At 36.3% G+C, this 15421-nt stretch overlaps 1 protein-coding gene across 1 annotated transcript in view; it reads right to left on the bottom strand.

Annotated features, from left to right (window-relative positions):
- Positions 1-1402: 1402 nt before the first annotated feature.
- Positions 1403-15421, bottom strand: part of NSRP1 (nuclear speckle splicing regulatory protein 1) — a 60771-nt gene continuing 46752 nt past the window's right edge. The window contains exons 4-7 of the mRNA XM_007076085.3: positions 7255-7383; positions 6165-6372; positions 5097-5205; positions 1403-2974 (exon numbers count right to left, since the gene is read on the bottom strand). Of these exons, the coding sequence (XP_007076147.1) occupies positions 1921-2974; positions 5097-5205; positions 6165-6372; positions 7255-7383 (1500 nt within the window). The 3' untranslated portion in view covers positions 1403-1920. The remainder of the gene's footprint in view (positions 2975-5096; positions 5206-6164; positions 6373-7254; positions 7384-15421) is intronic.

Here is a 15421-nt window from a genome sequence, read left to right on the forward strand (position 1 = left end):
GTCAAATAAATCTTTCCACTATATGGCACTAGTAACTCCAGCAAAGAAACCACATTCCCAACTGAAGGGGAAGATCTACCACTCACGGTCTTCCATCATCTCACCTGAACTTTTTCAGTTACATTACACGACTCCCTCTGTGTACATGTAGCCAGTGCTCTTAAGTGTTTGTCACTGTCACTGATCTATGTTAAAGTATTAGGATGCAACTGACATTTAATGTGTCCATCAAGGGATAATGGCATTAGATTTCTTACTTTCCCTTTCTGGCTTTAAAGGTATAATAAAAATTACTTATGAATACTAAATTTGATCCTAAATATATAATGTCTTTTCTAAAAGTCAATATTATTAAGTTTATTTTTATTTAATTCGAGAGGGAGATAGAGAGCAAGCTGGGGAGAGGCAGAGAGAGAGGGAGACAGAATCTCAAGCAGGCTCCATGCTGCCAGCACAGAGCCTGATGCGGGCCTCAAACTCACGAACTGTGAGATCATGACCCAAGCCGAAGTTGAGTCAGACGCTTTTTAAAAAAATTTTTTTAAATGTTTATTTATTTTTGAGAGAGAGAGAGACAGAGAGACAGACAGACAGATCATGATCAGGGGAGGGGCAGAGAGAGAGGGAGATACAGAATCTGAAGCAGGCTCCAGGCTCTGAGCTGTCTGCACATGGCCTGACGCGAGGCTTGAACACACGAACTGTGATCATGACCTGAGCCGAGGTTAGATGCTTAACCAAGTGAGCCACCCAGGCACCCCAGAGTTCCAGACACTTAACTGGCTGAGCCACCCAGGCGCCCCTAAAAGTCAATATTATTAAACTAAGTTTATCCTTCTGAAAATAAGACAATGTAACTTCATGATGAAGATATAAACTACTTTCTGTTAGAACTACTTTCTCCATGTCATTCATTTTTTACCCATGAATGAATTATTTAATTTCAAATGCTGTTTCTTTATTGGAATATATAAAAGAAGTCAGGGTCATACATAGGCTATCTGGATCTTTAACCTCATTTAGGCTAAATGTCTCCATCTTTTCACCTCAGCTAAAACTGACTGAAATAACCAATTTACTACCTTGCTAAGGTTTCAGAATTAAAGTGATTTTTAAATAAGAAAACAAAGAGGTGGGGCACTTGGGTGGCTAAGTCAGTGAAGTGTACAACTTTGGCTCAGGTCATGGGTTTGTGGGTTTGAGTCCCATGTCTGGCTCTGTGCTGACCACTCAGAGCCTGGAGGCTGCTTCAGATTCTGTGTCTCCCTCTCTCTCTGCTCCTCCCCAGCTCGCACTCTGTCTCTGTCTCTCTCCAAAAAAATAAATAAACATTAAAAAAAAAAAATTAAAAAAAAAAGGAATCATGGCATAAATGACATTACTTTTAAAATATGAGACTGAATTAAATGTACAAACGTATCACTATTTTTATTTGCATTTAAGCCAAATATTCTGTGAGCTAGAAAGTCAGACAATGTATGATCTATATTTTATATATTAACATAAATATCAAAACAAAGTATAGCAATATTCTGTTACTCAAATCCACAAATCCACATATTTTTTATCTAGAATACACTATTTATAAAACTAACAGCTCCTGCAACAAAGCCAACATTATTAGGAGAGTTGTTTGAGGAGTTATTTTTTAATGGTTAGAGTGCAGACAATTTTCCTCATTAAGAACCTGTACAGGGATTTACCACCAACCAAGAATGTGGTAATGATAATAAAATACATATCAATTTAAACATTCAAGACAAAAGGACTTATTTTTACTTAAGCCAATAATGAATTTTGAAAATATATTAAAAAATACCCTCCCAACCACTGTTAACACACTCGTTTATGCTTTCACACAGCATATTTCAGGAGTTTTCATTTTCTGTGCCTCCACAGGTCTTTCTACTGGGGCAGTTATCAATCATCTTCTTTCTCAATATATGTCTTTGCATTAACCCGTGCCATCTGCCTGGCCAGGTACCTATCTCTAGCCGACATTACAGTTTCTTCATTATTTCGCTTTGCAAACTTGTTCCCCACCTCATGTGGTCCCTCTTGTTCTTTGCCCATCTCTTGGTATTCCTCTGTGAGTCTATGTTTTGCTCCTACTGATGTTTCAGAACTAGAGGGTTTCTCTGGGTTTCTTTCTTTGTCCATGTTTCTCATTTTATTGGATTTTTCCTGGTCAAGAAACCTATCCTTTGCCCTAGAATTTGGGCTACTTTCTTTTTTCTCTCGGTTTCTTTCTGAAGACTGAATACTTATTTCTCGTTGTTCTCTATGTCTGTACTTATCACTGTTTTCATATCTTTCTTTCCTTGCTTTCACATGCTCTTCTTTGCTTTTCTCTTCCTTCTCTCCTCCTTTCTCACTGTATCGATCATGATTATTTCGTTGTCTCTCTCTTTCTTGTTCTCTTGGGGAATATTTCTCCCTGTCTTTCTCCCTTTTCCAATCTCTGTCATTTCTTTCTCTTTGGTCTCTTCCCCTCAGTTTATCTTCTTGTTCATGCCTCTTCCAGTGGGAATCTCTATGGCTGGCTTCTCGGTGCCTATGGGAATCCTTCTTTTCTTTTCGGTAATCACGGTCATTGTAATAGTTCTCATGATCCCTGGATTGTCTCTCTTGGTGCTGATCTTCCCTTTTCTCATGAACTCTTGACTTGGACCTTTTTGTGTGGCATTTGGTACCATGCTCTCTTTCTTCACTAGAAGACTGTGAGTGGATTTGATTCCTCTGATGTTTAGAGTCACTCTTGGAGGTCTCTGTGACCCTCTCCCTTCTTGCGTTTGCTTTTTTATTTTCTTCCATTTCATCATCCTCACTGCTATTAGCATCAAAGTCGCTATCTGCATCTGGGTTTTCCTCTACTTGCACAACAGTTTGGAGAATGCATTTCTCATGTGGTATTCTGTTCTCTGAACTTACTTCATCAGAATAACCCCTTGATTTCTCTTCCTTTATTCCAGACCTTAAAAAAAGTAACATTTAAAAAATGCCACATTATCAATTGTAGTAAGCACATGAAATGTTCATATAATTTTTCTCAATACTTAAATTTAACTACTAAATGTGAAAAAGTGCTATTTACCTTATGAATATTGTAAACTAGTATTTTCTAACCATTCAGGATATTTTCAGAAAAAGGTAGAAGTGAAATAGAGAAAATTAGATTGCTGTATTGGACCGTTAGAACCTTCAGACAGGAGTCTGTACAAGGTTTTTGTTTTTGTTAAGCATGCCAATAATTGGCAAAAGTAAGATATATTCTGTATCTAAGTACTATTTTCATAATATGAAGTTCAAGTTACAGCTCTTTGTTGGATTTTTCTCTTTTTAAAAAATTTAATAATAGTCCTGGGAATAGATGAAGATAATTTTTTTTATAGCAAAATGCTGGCAAAATCTAATTCTTAAGTATCACTAAATAATTTGTCTTATGATTAAAAAGGCATGAGCACCCCTCCCTTGGCACCTATCACAACAAAATGGGAATATATGAATCTGCTCGATTACAATCAATAACACTAAAAATTGTTCATATCACCTACATTTTCCCAGCTGATAAATGTGGTTAATTTGTCTACATTACTCACACATTCATTCTTACTAATCACTTAATAATTATACTAATAAAACAACAGTGGTTCTTTGGGAATTGGCAGCAGAACTATCTTCTAAAGGATTAACAGTTAGGAATTCTATTATTAGACTCTGAGAAAAGTACAATATTAAATGACATTATGGAGTTTCATGGCTGGCCTCACAACTGTTCCAGATGAAACTCTAACAGAAATTCTAATTCTCCATTCAAAATCTCTCTTCAAATATACTTTCTTAGACTCATAATTTTCATCAATTTTGTAATCAAACCTAGCAGTTGGCAGCAAAGGAGGTAGGGGTGGAAGTATAAATCTAATTCCTTCTCTTCCCTTTACTTCCACTCTCCTGCCTCTCTCCTTTTCCCAGCAACACAGACACAGATCCTCTAATCTGAATGTCTCTGTTCCAAAAACCATTTACTCAGATACAAGGTTAGGACAAATTCTCCCTTTTACCTTCAGCTATATACTTATGAGAGTCGTTTAACCATTCCTACAATACTTTATAATTTTATTTTAAAAACCCTCCAATACTTTCTTTTTATACCGGTGCTAATGGAAATATGTACAGAAATAGTAATGTCCATATTTGTGCCATCTGTGGTAGCCACTAGCCATATGTGGCAACTGTACTTGAAATGTGGCTATTATAACCAAAATTTTATTTTTTATTTATAATACATATATTTTTAATGTTTTATTTCTTTTTTTAAGAGTGAGAGTGTGGGGCGCCTGGGTGGCGCAGTCGGTTAAGCGTCCGACTTCAGCCAGGTCACGATCTCGCGGTCCGTGAGTTCGAGCCCTGCGTCAGGCTCTGGGCTGATGGCTCGGAGCCTGGAGCCTGTTTCCGATTCTGTGTCTCCCTCTCTCTCTGCCCCTCCCCCGTTCATGCTCTGTCTCTCTCTGTCCCAAAAATAAATAAAAAACGTTGAAAAAAAAAAAATTAAAAAAAAAAAAAAAAAAAAAAAAAAAAAAAAAAAAAAGAGTGAGAGTGCAAGCGGGGAAGGGCCAAAGAGGACAGAGGATCTGAAGCAGGCTCCACGCTGAAAGCTGATAGCAGTGAGACACATGTAAGGCTCAAACTCATGAACGCGAGCCAAGGTCAGACACTAACTGACTGAGCCACCAAAGCGCCCCTAGATTTTATTTAAATAGCCGTATGTGACTACTAGCTACATATTAGAGAGTGCATTTCTAGCCCTAAATATGTGAATCTTACATTTTCTGGAGGCCATGTCCTATTTATGAAAATAAACTACTTCTTATGAACATACATGTAGGAATCCTGAAGAATAGAAATAATCTTGAACTAAATCTGTAAGTTTTTAATTAAGAAAGTGTAAATCCTTTGCAATTCAATCAGGTCAGGTTTGGCTGACAACACAACATGCAATGCTGTAATCTTCTATCTTTCAGAGGGTTAAAATAATCCTACAACCACAGATCATGAACAGAATTTTTCTTCTAAATATTCCATATGCCATGTCTCACCTGGCTTCACGAAAGCTGCATGTAGGTACTTCCTCTTCACCAACTGCTTGATTTAATAGGTGTCTATAAAATCCACTGAGATCTTTCTGCTTGGTTACATCCAAACGGGCTGAGAGGGAAAGCAAACATGAGAGGAATATATTCAACAAGGCACAACACAGTTCTGTTTTACAGGTGTAGAGTATGTAACATACAGTATATAAACTGTAGATCCAGAGTTGGCAAACTATAGCCTGTAGACCAAATGTGGCCTACTGTTTTCGTAAATATATTTTTATTGGAATGTAGCCTTGTTCATTTGTTTATTGTTTAAGGCTGCTTTTGCATTAAAAGGCAGAACTGAGGAGCTCCAACAGAGATCATATGGTACACAAAACCTAAAATATTTACTTATCTGGTCCTTCACAGAAAATCTGCCAACTGATACTCTAGATGAACACTTAATACATCCTTAGAACATTAGACTTGATTTTCTTCTATTTAAAGTTGATGAGCATTTGTCAATTAAGCTATTTATATGTATACATTTTACTTAGACCTTGAGAAATGACCATGAGTAGAAAGTACTGAAGTAAAGCACTAAGACATTCTTTGGCTCCTGCACATCTTTTTCTTTTTTGAATTAATGTTATGCTTTTTCTAAATGCCCACACAGTTAATGTTCCTTGAGTGGTATTACTCTAGTTTTCTAAAGCCAGAAAATATAACTAGGATTTAAATCTCAGTTTATATTGCTTCTGACCAAGATTATGGTGTTATGATTTGTAATAAAAGTTCTTACATTTAGAATTTTTCTATGGCAATGACTCGTAATGGTCATAGTTTTAAACAACAAAATGAGATATATGAAAAGTCCAGTAGAAATAAGTTACTGAGAGTAAAACTGTGTTTTTACTCATAATCTCTTCAACGTTTTATAATACTACAAAACATCATATCTTATACCTTAAATCTATATACGTAAATTAGGACCACCACATTATAACCTAGAAGTTCACGGACAGAGCAAATGGCTAAACCAATTTGCTGCTTCGGTTTCCTTCTACCCTTTTCCCTCTTCTATTTCACCTTCAAGTGCAGCAGCCCTTTTTTCTCTTTCTTCCTCTTCAGCTCTCTCTTGCAGTTTTTTCTTATAAGCAGATGTCACAAATGCCTCCTTATCATCAAACTCTCCCTTCTCCATCTCTCGTTCTCTCTGTATTTTCTTTTCCATTCTCTTTTCCTGTTCCTTTTTTCTGATCTCAACTGCTTTTAGTAAGTTGTGAATATACTTGGGCTAGGAGGAAAAATAAGATTATTTAGGGAAGAATCAAAAATAAAAATTAATAATATTGTTTTTATCATTAATTTATTAAGATAAAAATGGCTAGTCCAAATAGGCGGGACTGTCATCCTCTCAAAATTCAATATAAATTTACTAGCAAGAGTGAAACTAAAATTCTTTACAATAAAAATTTAAGTGTAAAACAAATTATTCAAACTGCTATTTTACTTTTTTTTTTTATTTCAAATTAATTTTTCCACTGTGTTTTCACCCTTTTCACAGGTATTGTCTCAATACTTCAAGTAAGTGATTCAGAAGGTTCCTACTACTTTTTCCATTAGGTGAAATATGCTTATTTAAAAGAATAGCTTTAATTTTATACTACCACCCTACCTGCACATACTATAAGATGCAAAGATGTCTGTTTGTGCTTATGAAAGACAAAAAGTGATACAAAATGTGAATGTATTTCAAGCTCCCACTCTCAAGTATTTTTTTCAAACTAAAAATATGATCACATGTGCAGATGATTCTGTTACCAGCTAGAATGCAATAAAAAAATGAGTGAATGATAAAACACAAAAATATGAACAGGAACAGGAGTTACTAGTACAGAGACTTTCTAAGAAAAAAATTTCCAAAATGTGTGAAGGTTTTAAAGCAAAAAACACAACTTGTTGTTTTTATTGTTAGATAATTTATTCACTCCTGTTAGGATACTTTTAGTAGGGTTTCCTGGGTTCTAAATCAAACCTATATTATCTGCAACTAGGGGCTCTTCTTCACATTTCAAATACCTAAAAGCTTTTTCTCAGATCATCCTCATGCTAAAATAAGATTAAGATATAAAATACAAGTCAAGGTCAAAGAAATTTATACTTTTCAGCTACAAACCTTTCGGTCTTTTCCCAAAAGCAATTTGGGATTATTTTCCTCCCTTTTTTTCTGCATTTCATCATAAATACTGTCATATTCATATACAGTGGAATCTTCTGCAAGGGCCTTCTGGATTTCTAGTTTGGTCTAAAACAAACAAACACATTTAAAAAATGAGCCAGTTAATACATACCAAAGAAAGTCTTAAGTAATTTTTCTCAGAGAGGATCATGAATCATATATAGATCATAAAAATTCTATCAATCACATTTTAGACTGAAAATATAAACATCAGTCTGAAGCCAGGCTGCTTGGGTTTGAATCCCAGGCTCTATACTTAGCTACTCTGGGAAAGTATGTGTAATCTTTTTGTGCCTCAGTTTTCATCAAAAAAATTGAGGATAATAATTGTATCTACCTTCCAAGTTGTTGTATTATCTATTTTATATAATTCATTCATATAGGACTTTTAAAAACAAACAACAAACAAACCTCAAACCAAGAGGTTTTGGCTTGACAACAGATACCTATCAAATATTGCATTTAATGATAACATTTAATAGCTTTTTCAATGAAATAGGGAGTAAAATAATGTTGCTATCATCAGTTCTGTGCACCTGAGGTTCAGATAAAAGAACAGAAAGAAAAAGAAAAAAATGTTGTCGAGCTATTAAAAATATGCCATTTCTGGTGGCTCAGGTCACGATCTCACAGTTTGAGTTTAAGCCCCATGTCAGGCTCTGTAATGACAGTGCAGAGCCTAGTTGGGATTCTCTCTCTCTCTCAGTCCTTCCCCTGCTTGAGCACGTGCTCTCTCTCAAAATAAATAAACATTTAAAAATAAATAAATAAATAAATAAATAAAATATCCCATTTCTAAGAGCATTTTACCTTAGATTTAGTAAATATAATTAAGTTAGTATTCTTTACAATAAAAGTTTTGTATTAAAGCAGAACACAAGAGCTCTTTCTCACAAAGAGACATAAAAAAAATTAAAAAAAAAAAAAGAAAAAAGTGGTTCTGGACAGCTAGGGTTAAAAATGAAAGTATATTTGAGATTTATGCTTTAAGTAAGAAAAGATAACACAAAAATGTCAAAAGAACACAAGGGGCACCGGACTCAGTTGGTTAAGCATCTGTCTTTTGATGTTGGCTCAGGTCATGATCTCACGGTTCATGGGATAGAGCCCTGCAATAGGCTCTGTGCCAACAGTGCTGAGCCTGCTTGGGATTCTCTTTCTCCCTCTCTCTCTGCCCCTACACTGCTTACACACTCTCTCTTTCAAAATAAATAAATGAACGTGAAAAAAAATTTTTTTTAATATTTTAATTTATTTTTGAAGGAGAGAGAGACAGACCATGAGCAGGGGAGGAGCAGAGAGAGAAGGAGACACAGAATCTGAAGCAGGCTCCAGGCTCTGAGCTGTCAGCACAGAGCCCGATGAGGGGCTCGAACCCATGAACCGTGAGATCATGACCTAAGCCAAAGTCGGATGCTTAACCGACGTGAGCCACCCAGGTGCCCCCCTCAAAATTTTAAAGAACACCAGAACACTAGACGCCTACATTATGTTGGAGAAGTCATCACATTCTCTGGAACTAATTCTCTCATTGATATGGTGAAGAAGTTGAACTCTAAAATTCTAACTCAAAGCACCTCAGCATTTATGTTTAAAAAACAATCAGTCTTTTATGTGTGCATTAAACCATCTTGAGGATGCTGAGTTACATTTCCACTATGAAACTAAGATAGTACCTTAATATTACTAAATACATAATTCTGTGCCCATTCCCCAGGGTGGCAGTAAACATAGTGGCTAAAAGCATGGGCTCTGCAATTTCAATGCCTGGGTTTGAACTAACTATGAGACCTCATAAAAGTCACATATATCTTTTTGCCTTCATGTCCATCAACTACAAAATGGAGATTATAAGAGCATTTATCTCATAGGATTACTTTAAGAATTAAAGAGAATTCTCAAGAAGTGGTTGCCATAATGTCTGGCACATTAAAAGGTGCTTAAAAAATTTATCGTTATGCAGAATTCCAGTTGGACAAGGAACAAACAGATGACAAACGTTAAAGGAAATGTGAAGGAGAAGAGACTTCTACTACTCCTACTACTAGAGACTTCTCTTCTACTAGGCTTGCCTCATCCCTGAACACAGCTAGATAAATATCAAATCATTTTGAACACCCAAGAGATGAATCTGAGGACTAAGAAAAAATGCACTAGACATGAAAAAATTGCCACAATGTTGAAGTTAGGAGCTGCGGAGAGTTGATTTGGGGGACAGAAGAGCTGTAGGTGCTGTGATGGGGAGGGAGTCCTGAATGCAGAGAGAGATCAAAACATATCTACGATCCAGCTTCTTTTTTTCTTTTTTTTGTCCTTGACAATATGACAACACAGAGGAATTCACCCCAAAAGAAGGAACAGGAAGAAATAACAGCCAGGGATTCAATCAATACAGATACAAGTAAGATGTCTGAACTAGAATTTAAAACAATAATTATAAGGATACTAGCTGGGCTTGAAAAAGCATAGAAGACACTAGAGAATCCCTTACTGCAGAGACAAAAGAACTAAAAACTGGTGAGGCTGAAATTAAAAATGCTATAACCAAGATGCAAACCTGAATGGATGCCATGACAATGAGGATGGATGAAGCAGAGGAACGAATCAGTGACATAAAAGATAAAATTATGGAATATAATGAAGCTGAAGAGGGAAAGAAAGGTATTGGATCACAAATGTTGACTTAGGGAACTCAAGGACTCCTTAAAGCTTAATAAGATTCCTATCATAGGAGTCCCAGAAGATAAAGAAAGAGAAAAAGGGGCAGGTTTATTTGAGCAAATTAGAGCTGAAAATTTCCCTAACCTGGCAAAGGAAACAGACATAGAAATTCAAAAAGCAAAAAGAACTCCCATTAAATTCAACAAAAGCCAACCATCACTAAGGCATATCATAGTCAAATTCACAAAATACACAGACAAGTGAAGAACCCTAAAAGCAACAAGGGCAAAAAAGTTCTTAACCTATGAGGGAAGACAGATAAGTTTCATAGCAGATCTGTCCACAGAAGCTCGGTAGGCCAGAAGGCAGTGGCATGATATATTTAATGTGCTGAATGGGAAAAATATGTAGCCAAGAATACTTTATCCAAGGAGGGTGCCATTCAGAATAGAATGAGACATAAACAGGTTCCCAGACAAACAAAAACTCATGGAGTCCATGACCACAAAAACAGCCCTGCAAGAAAATATTAAAGGTTGGGACTCCTTGAGGGGGGAAAAAGCAATAAAGACTAGAAAAGAACACAGAACATCACATACTGGGTCATGAATCAGGCCTAAACAAGCACAAAAAGATTGAGATCATACCATGTATATTTTCAGACCACAACACTATGAAACTTGAAGTCAACCACAAGAAAAATGTGGAAAAACCACAAATACATGGAGGTTAAAGAACATTCTACTAATGAATGAATGCGGGGCGGGGGGGAGGAGGAGCAGATGGTGGGGGGTCTGGATGGCTCAGTCTGTTGAGTGTCTGACTTCAGCTCAGGTCATGATCTCATAGCTCATGAGTTCGAGCCCCATATCAGGCTCTGTGCAGATAGCTCAGAGCCTGGAGCCTGCTTCGGATTCTGTGTCTCCCTCTCTCTCTGCCCCTCCCCCACTCATGCTCTGTCTCTCTCTCTCTCTCAAAAATAAACAAACATTTAAAAAATTAAAAAAAAAAAAGAATGAATGGGTTAACCAGGAAATTAAAGAAGAAATTAAAAAGTACATGCAAGCAAATGAAAATGAAAACATGATAGTCCAAAACCTTTGGAATACAACAAAGGCAATCCTAAGAGGGAAGTATATTGCAACACAGGCCTATCTCAAGAAGCAAGAAAAGTCTTAAATACATAACCTAACTTCACACCTAAAGGAACTAGAAAAGGAACAGCAAATAAAGCCTAAAGCCAGCAGAAGAAGGGAAATAATAAAGATTAGAGCAGAAATAAATGAAACAAAAATAAAACAGGAGAACAGATCAACAAAGCTAAGAACTGGTTCTTTGGAGAATAAAATTGATAAACCTCTAGCCAGACTTAATAAAAAGAAAAGAGAAAGGAACCATATAGATAAAATCACAAATGAAAGAGGGAGAGATCACAACCAACTCCACAGAAATACCATAGATTTTAAGAATATACCATGAAAAATATGTCAACAAACTGGGCAATCTGGAGAACTGGAGAAGCTCCTAGAAACATATAAACTACCAGAATTGAAACAAGAAATAGAAAATTTGAATAGACCCATAACTAGCAAAGAAGTGGAATCAGTAATCAGAAATCTCCCAACTAAAGTCCAGGGCCAGATGGCTTCCCAGGGGAATTCTAGCAAACATTTAAAGAGTTAATACCTATTCTTCTCAAACTGTTCCAAAAATGTAACAATGAAAAGAAACTTCCAAACTCATTCTACAAGGCCAGCATTACCTTGACTCCAAAATCAGACAAAGACCCCACTAAAAAGACGAATTACAGGCCAATATTTCTGATGAACATGGATGTAAAAGTTCTTAATAAGATACTAGCAAATCGAATCCATCAGTATTTGCAAATCAATGTGATACATTAATAAAAGGATAGGAACTATATGATCCTGTCAATAGATGCAGAAAAAGCACTCACTCTTGATAAAAACCCTCAAGAAAGTAGGCATAGATGGAACATATGCAAACATCATAAAAGCCATATACAAAAGACCCACAGTTACCCCATCTTCAATGGGGAAAAACTGAGAGCTTTTCCCCTATGATCAGAACAAGACAGGGATGTCCACTCTCACCATTACTATTTAAGAGTACTGGAAGTCTTAGCCTTGGCAACCAGACAACAAAAAGAAATAAAAGTCATCCAAACAGGCAAGGAAGAAGTCAAAGTTTCACTATTCGCAGATGACATGATACTCTATGTAGAAAACCTGAAAGACTCCAACAAAAAAATTGCTAGAACTAATATGTGAATTCAGCAACGTTGCAGGATATAGAATCAATGAACAGAATTCAGTTGCATTTCTATATACCAATAATGAAGCAGCATAAAGAGATATCAAGGAATTGGTCCCTTCTATAATTGCACCAAAACCAATAAGGAATATTTTGGAATACACGTAACCAGAGAAGTAAAAGATCTCTACTCTGGAACCATAGAACACTTGTAAAAGAAATTGAAGATGACACAAAGAAATGGAAAAACATTCCATGCTCATGGACTGAAAAAACAAACACTGTTAAAATGTCTATACTACCCAATGCAATCTACACATTTAATACAATCCCTATCAAAATACTACCAGCATTTTTCACAGAGCTAGAACAAACAATCCTAAAATTTGTATAGAACCACAAAAGACCCTGAATAGCCAAAGCAATCCTGAAGAAGAAAAGCAAAGCTGGAGGTATCGTAATTCTGGACTTCAAGCTACATTACAAAGCTATAGTCATCAAGGCAGTACACACAACACAAACACAAAAACAAACACATAGATCAATGAAAGTAAGACCCAGAAATGGATCCACAACTATATGGTCAACTAATTTTTTCATAAAGCAGGGAAGACTATCCAATGGAAAAAGGTCTCCTCAATAAATGGTGCTGTGAAAACTGGATGGTGACTGGCAGAAGAATGAAACTGGACCACTTCTTACACCATACACAAAAATAAATTCAAATGGATGAAAGACCTAAATGTGAGACAGGAAACCATCAAAATCCTACAGGAGAACACAGGCAGCAACCTCTTTCACCTCAGCCAGAGCAACTTCTTACTAGAAGTTGCCAAAGGCAAGGGAAACAAAATCAAAAATGAACTACTGAGACTTCATCAAAATAAAAAGCTTCTGCACAGTGAAGGAAAACAATCAACAAAACTTAAAAGGCAACCTGAAGAATGGAAGACATATCTAATAAAAGGTTAGTATTCAAAGTCTATAAAGAACTTATCAAACTCAACACTTAAAAAACAAATAATCCATTTAAGAAATGGGCAGAAGACACGAATAGACATTTTTCCAAAGATATCCAAATGGTTGACACATGAAAAGATGCTCAACATCACTCATCATCAGAGAAATACAAATCAAAAACCACAATGAGATACCACCTCACACCTATGAGAATGGCTAAAATTAACAACACAGGAAACAATAAGAGTTGGTGAGGATGCAGAGTAAGGGTTCATCTTGCACTGCTGGTAGGAATGCAAACTGGTGCAGCCACTCTGGAACACAGTATGGAGGTTCCTTAAAAAGTTAAAAATAGAACTACTCTGTGACCCAGCAATTGTACTACTAGGTATTTACCCAAAGGATACAAAACTACAGATTTGAAGGGGTACGTGCACCCCAATGTCCATAGCATTATCAACAGCCAAATTATGGAAAGAGCCCAAATGTCTATCGACTGATGAATGGATAAACATGTGGTATATACATATACAATGGAGTATTACTCAGCCATCAAAAGGAATGAAATCTTGCCATTTGCAATGATGTGGATGGAACTAAAGTGTATTATCCTAAGCGAAATAAGTCACTCAGAGTACCATGATTTCACTCATATGTGGAATTTAAGAAAAAACAAAAACAAAAAACAGATGAACACATGGAAGGGGGAAAAACAAAAGAAAGGGAAACATATCATAACAGACTCTATGATACAGAACTGAGGGTTGATGGAGGATGATAGGTGGGGGAATGGGCTTGGGTGATGGGTATTAAGGAAAGAGCTAATCATTTTGAGCACTGGGTGTTATATGTAAGTGATGAGTCACTGAAGTCTACTCCTGAAAATAACTTTACACTATATTAACTGGAATTTAAATAAAAATTTAAGATAAATATATAAATTTTGTTGCAACAAGATATAGCTAAAGAACTGTCACAGAGGGGCACTTGGGTATCTTAGTTGGTTGAGCATCCAACTTTGGTTCAGTCATGATCTCACACGTTGTGAGTTCAAGCCCCACGTCAGGCTCTGTGCTAACAGCTCAGAGCCTGTAGCCTACTTCAGATTCTGTGTCCCCCCACCCACCCCCGTTCCTCTCCCACTCGCACTCTCTCTCTCAAAAATAAACACTAAAAAAACAAACAAACAAAAAACCGTTACAGTTTCTCACCTATATAACCATATATAAATAGCTATTAATTCACTAAAAGATTTACTTACTAGTACTGAACTACTAAAAATTTTACAGGGATAATAAACAATGGTATAAAATGGTTGCTAATATTATACATACAAGAGCTGATATTTGATGTATGCAGGTTGAAACTGCTAAAATAACCAACAAATATTGACTAGAGGGTGTTATGTTTTCTCCTGTATTGATATGGAACAAATACATTAAAACAAAATTTTTTTAACATTTATTCATTTTTGAGAGACAGAGTACGGGGGCGGAGGGGCAGAGAGAGAGAGAGAGAGAGAGAGACAGAATCTGAAGCAGGCTCCAGGCTATGAGCTGTCAGCACAGAGCCTGTCACAGGGCTTGAACTCACAGACTGAGAGACCACGACCTGAGCTGAAGTAGGACGTTTAAATGACCGAGCCACCCAGGCACCCCTGGAACAAATACATTTAGATGAGTACTTGTCATTCAAGGAGATTTATTCAATTTTGATTCAAATGTTACTACTGACATTGCAAAATATGAGAAATTGTCAAGTGGATGGAGCAAATTGAACCCTATTCCTTACAATTTAACAGTTCCACATGTACGTTATAATGAATACTCCATGACTAAACTATAACAATGGATTAAAAAAATATATATATATATAAATCAATAATATAACCCCCAATGTACTACACATGTAGAATAAAAACAATTTTTTTTTGAGAGAGAGCACAGGAATGGGGGAAAGAGGCAGAGGAAGAGAGAGAAAGGGAGAATATCTTAAGCAGCAGGCTCCATGCTCAGTGCAGAGCCGAATGAAGGGCTTGATCCCACAATCCTGGGATCATGACATGAGCCGAAATCAGTCAGACACTTAACTGACTGAACCACCTTGGCGCACCTGAAGTTTCAGATTTCTTAATCAGGACCACAGGCAAGTTTGTGAGAATTTCAAAAATATAATGTATGTATTAAAAAAAAGTCCTTGTAAATACTAT

This window comes from Panthera tigris, chromosome E1 (assembly GCF_018350195.1).
Source record: "Panthera tigris isolate Pti1 chromosome E1, P.tigris_Pti1_mat1.1, whole genome shotgun sequence".
In the NCBI taxonomy this organism is placed as follows: Eukaryota; Metazoa; Chordata; class Mammalia; order Carnivora; family Felidae; genus Panthera; species Panthera tigris.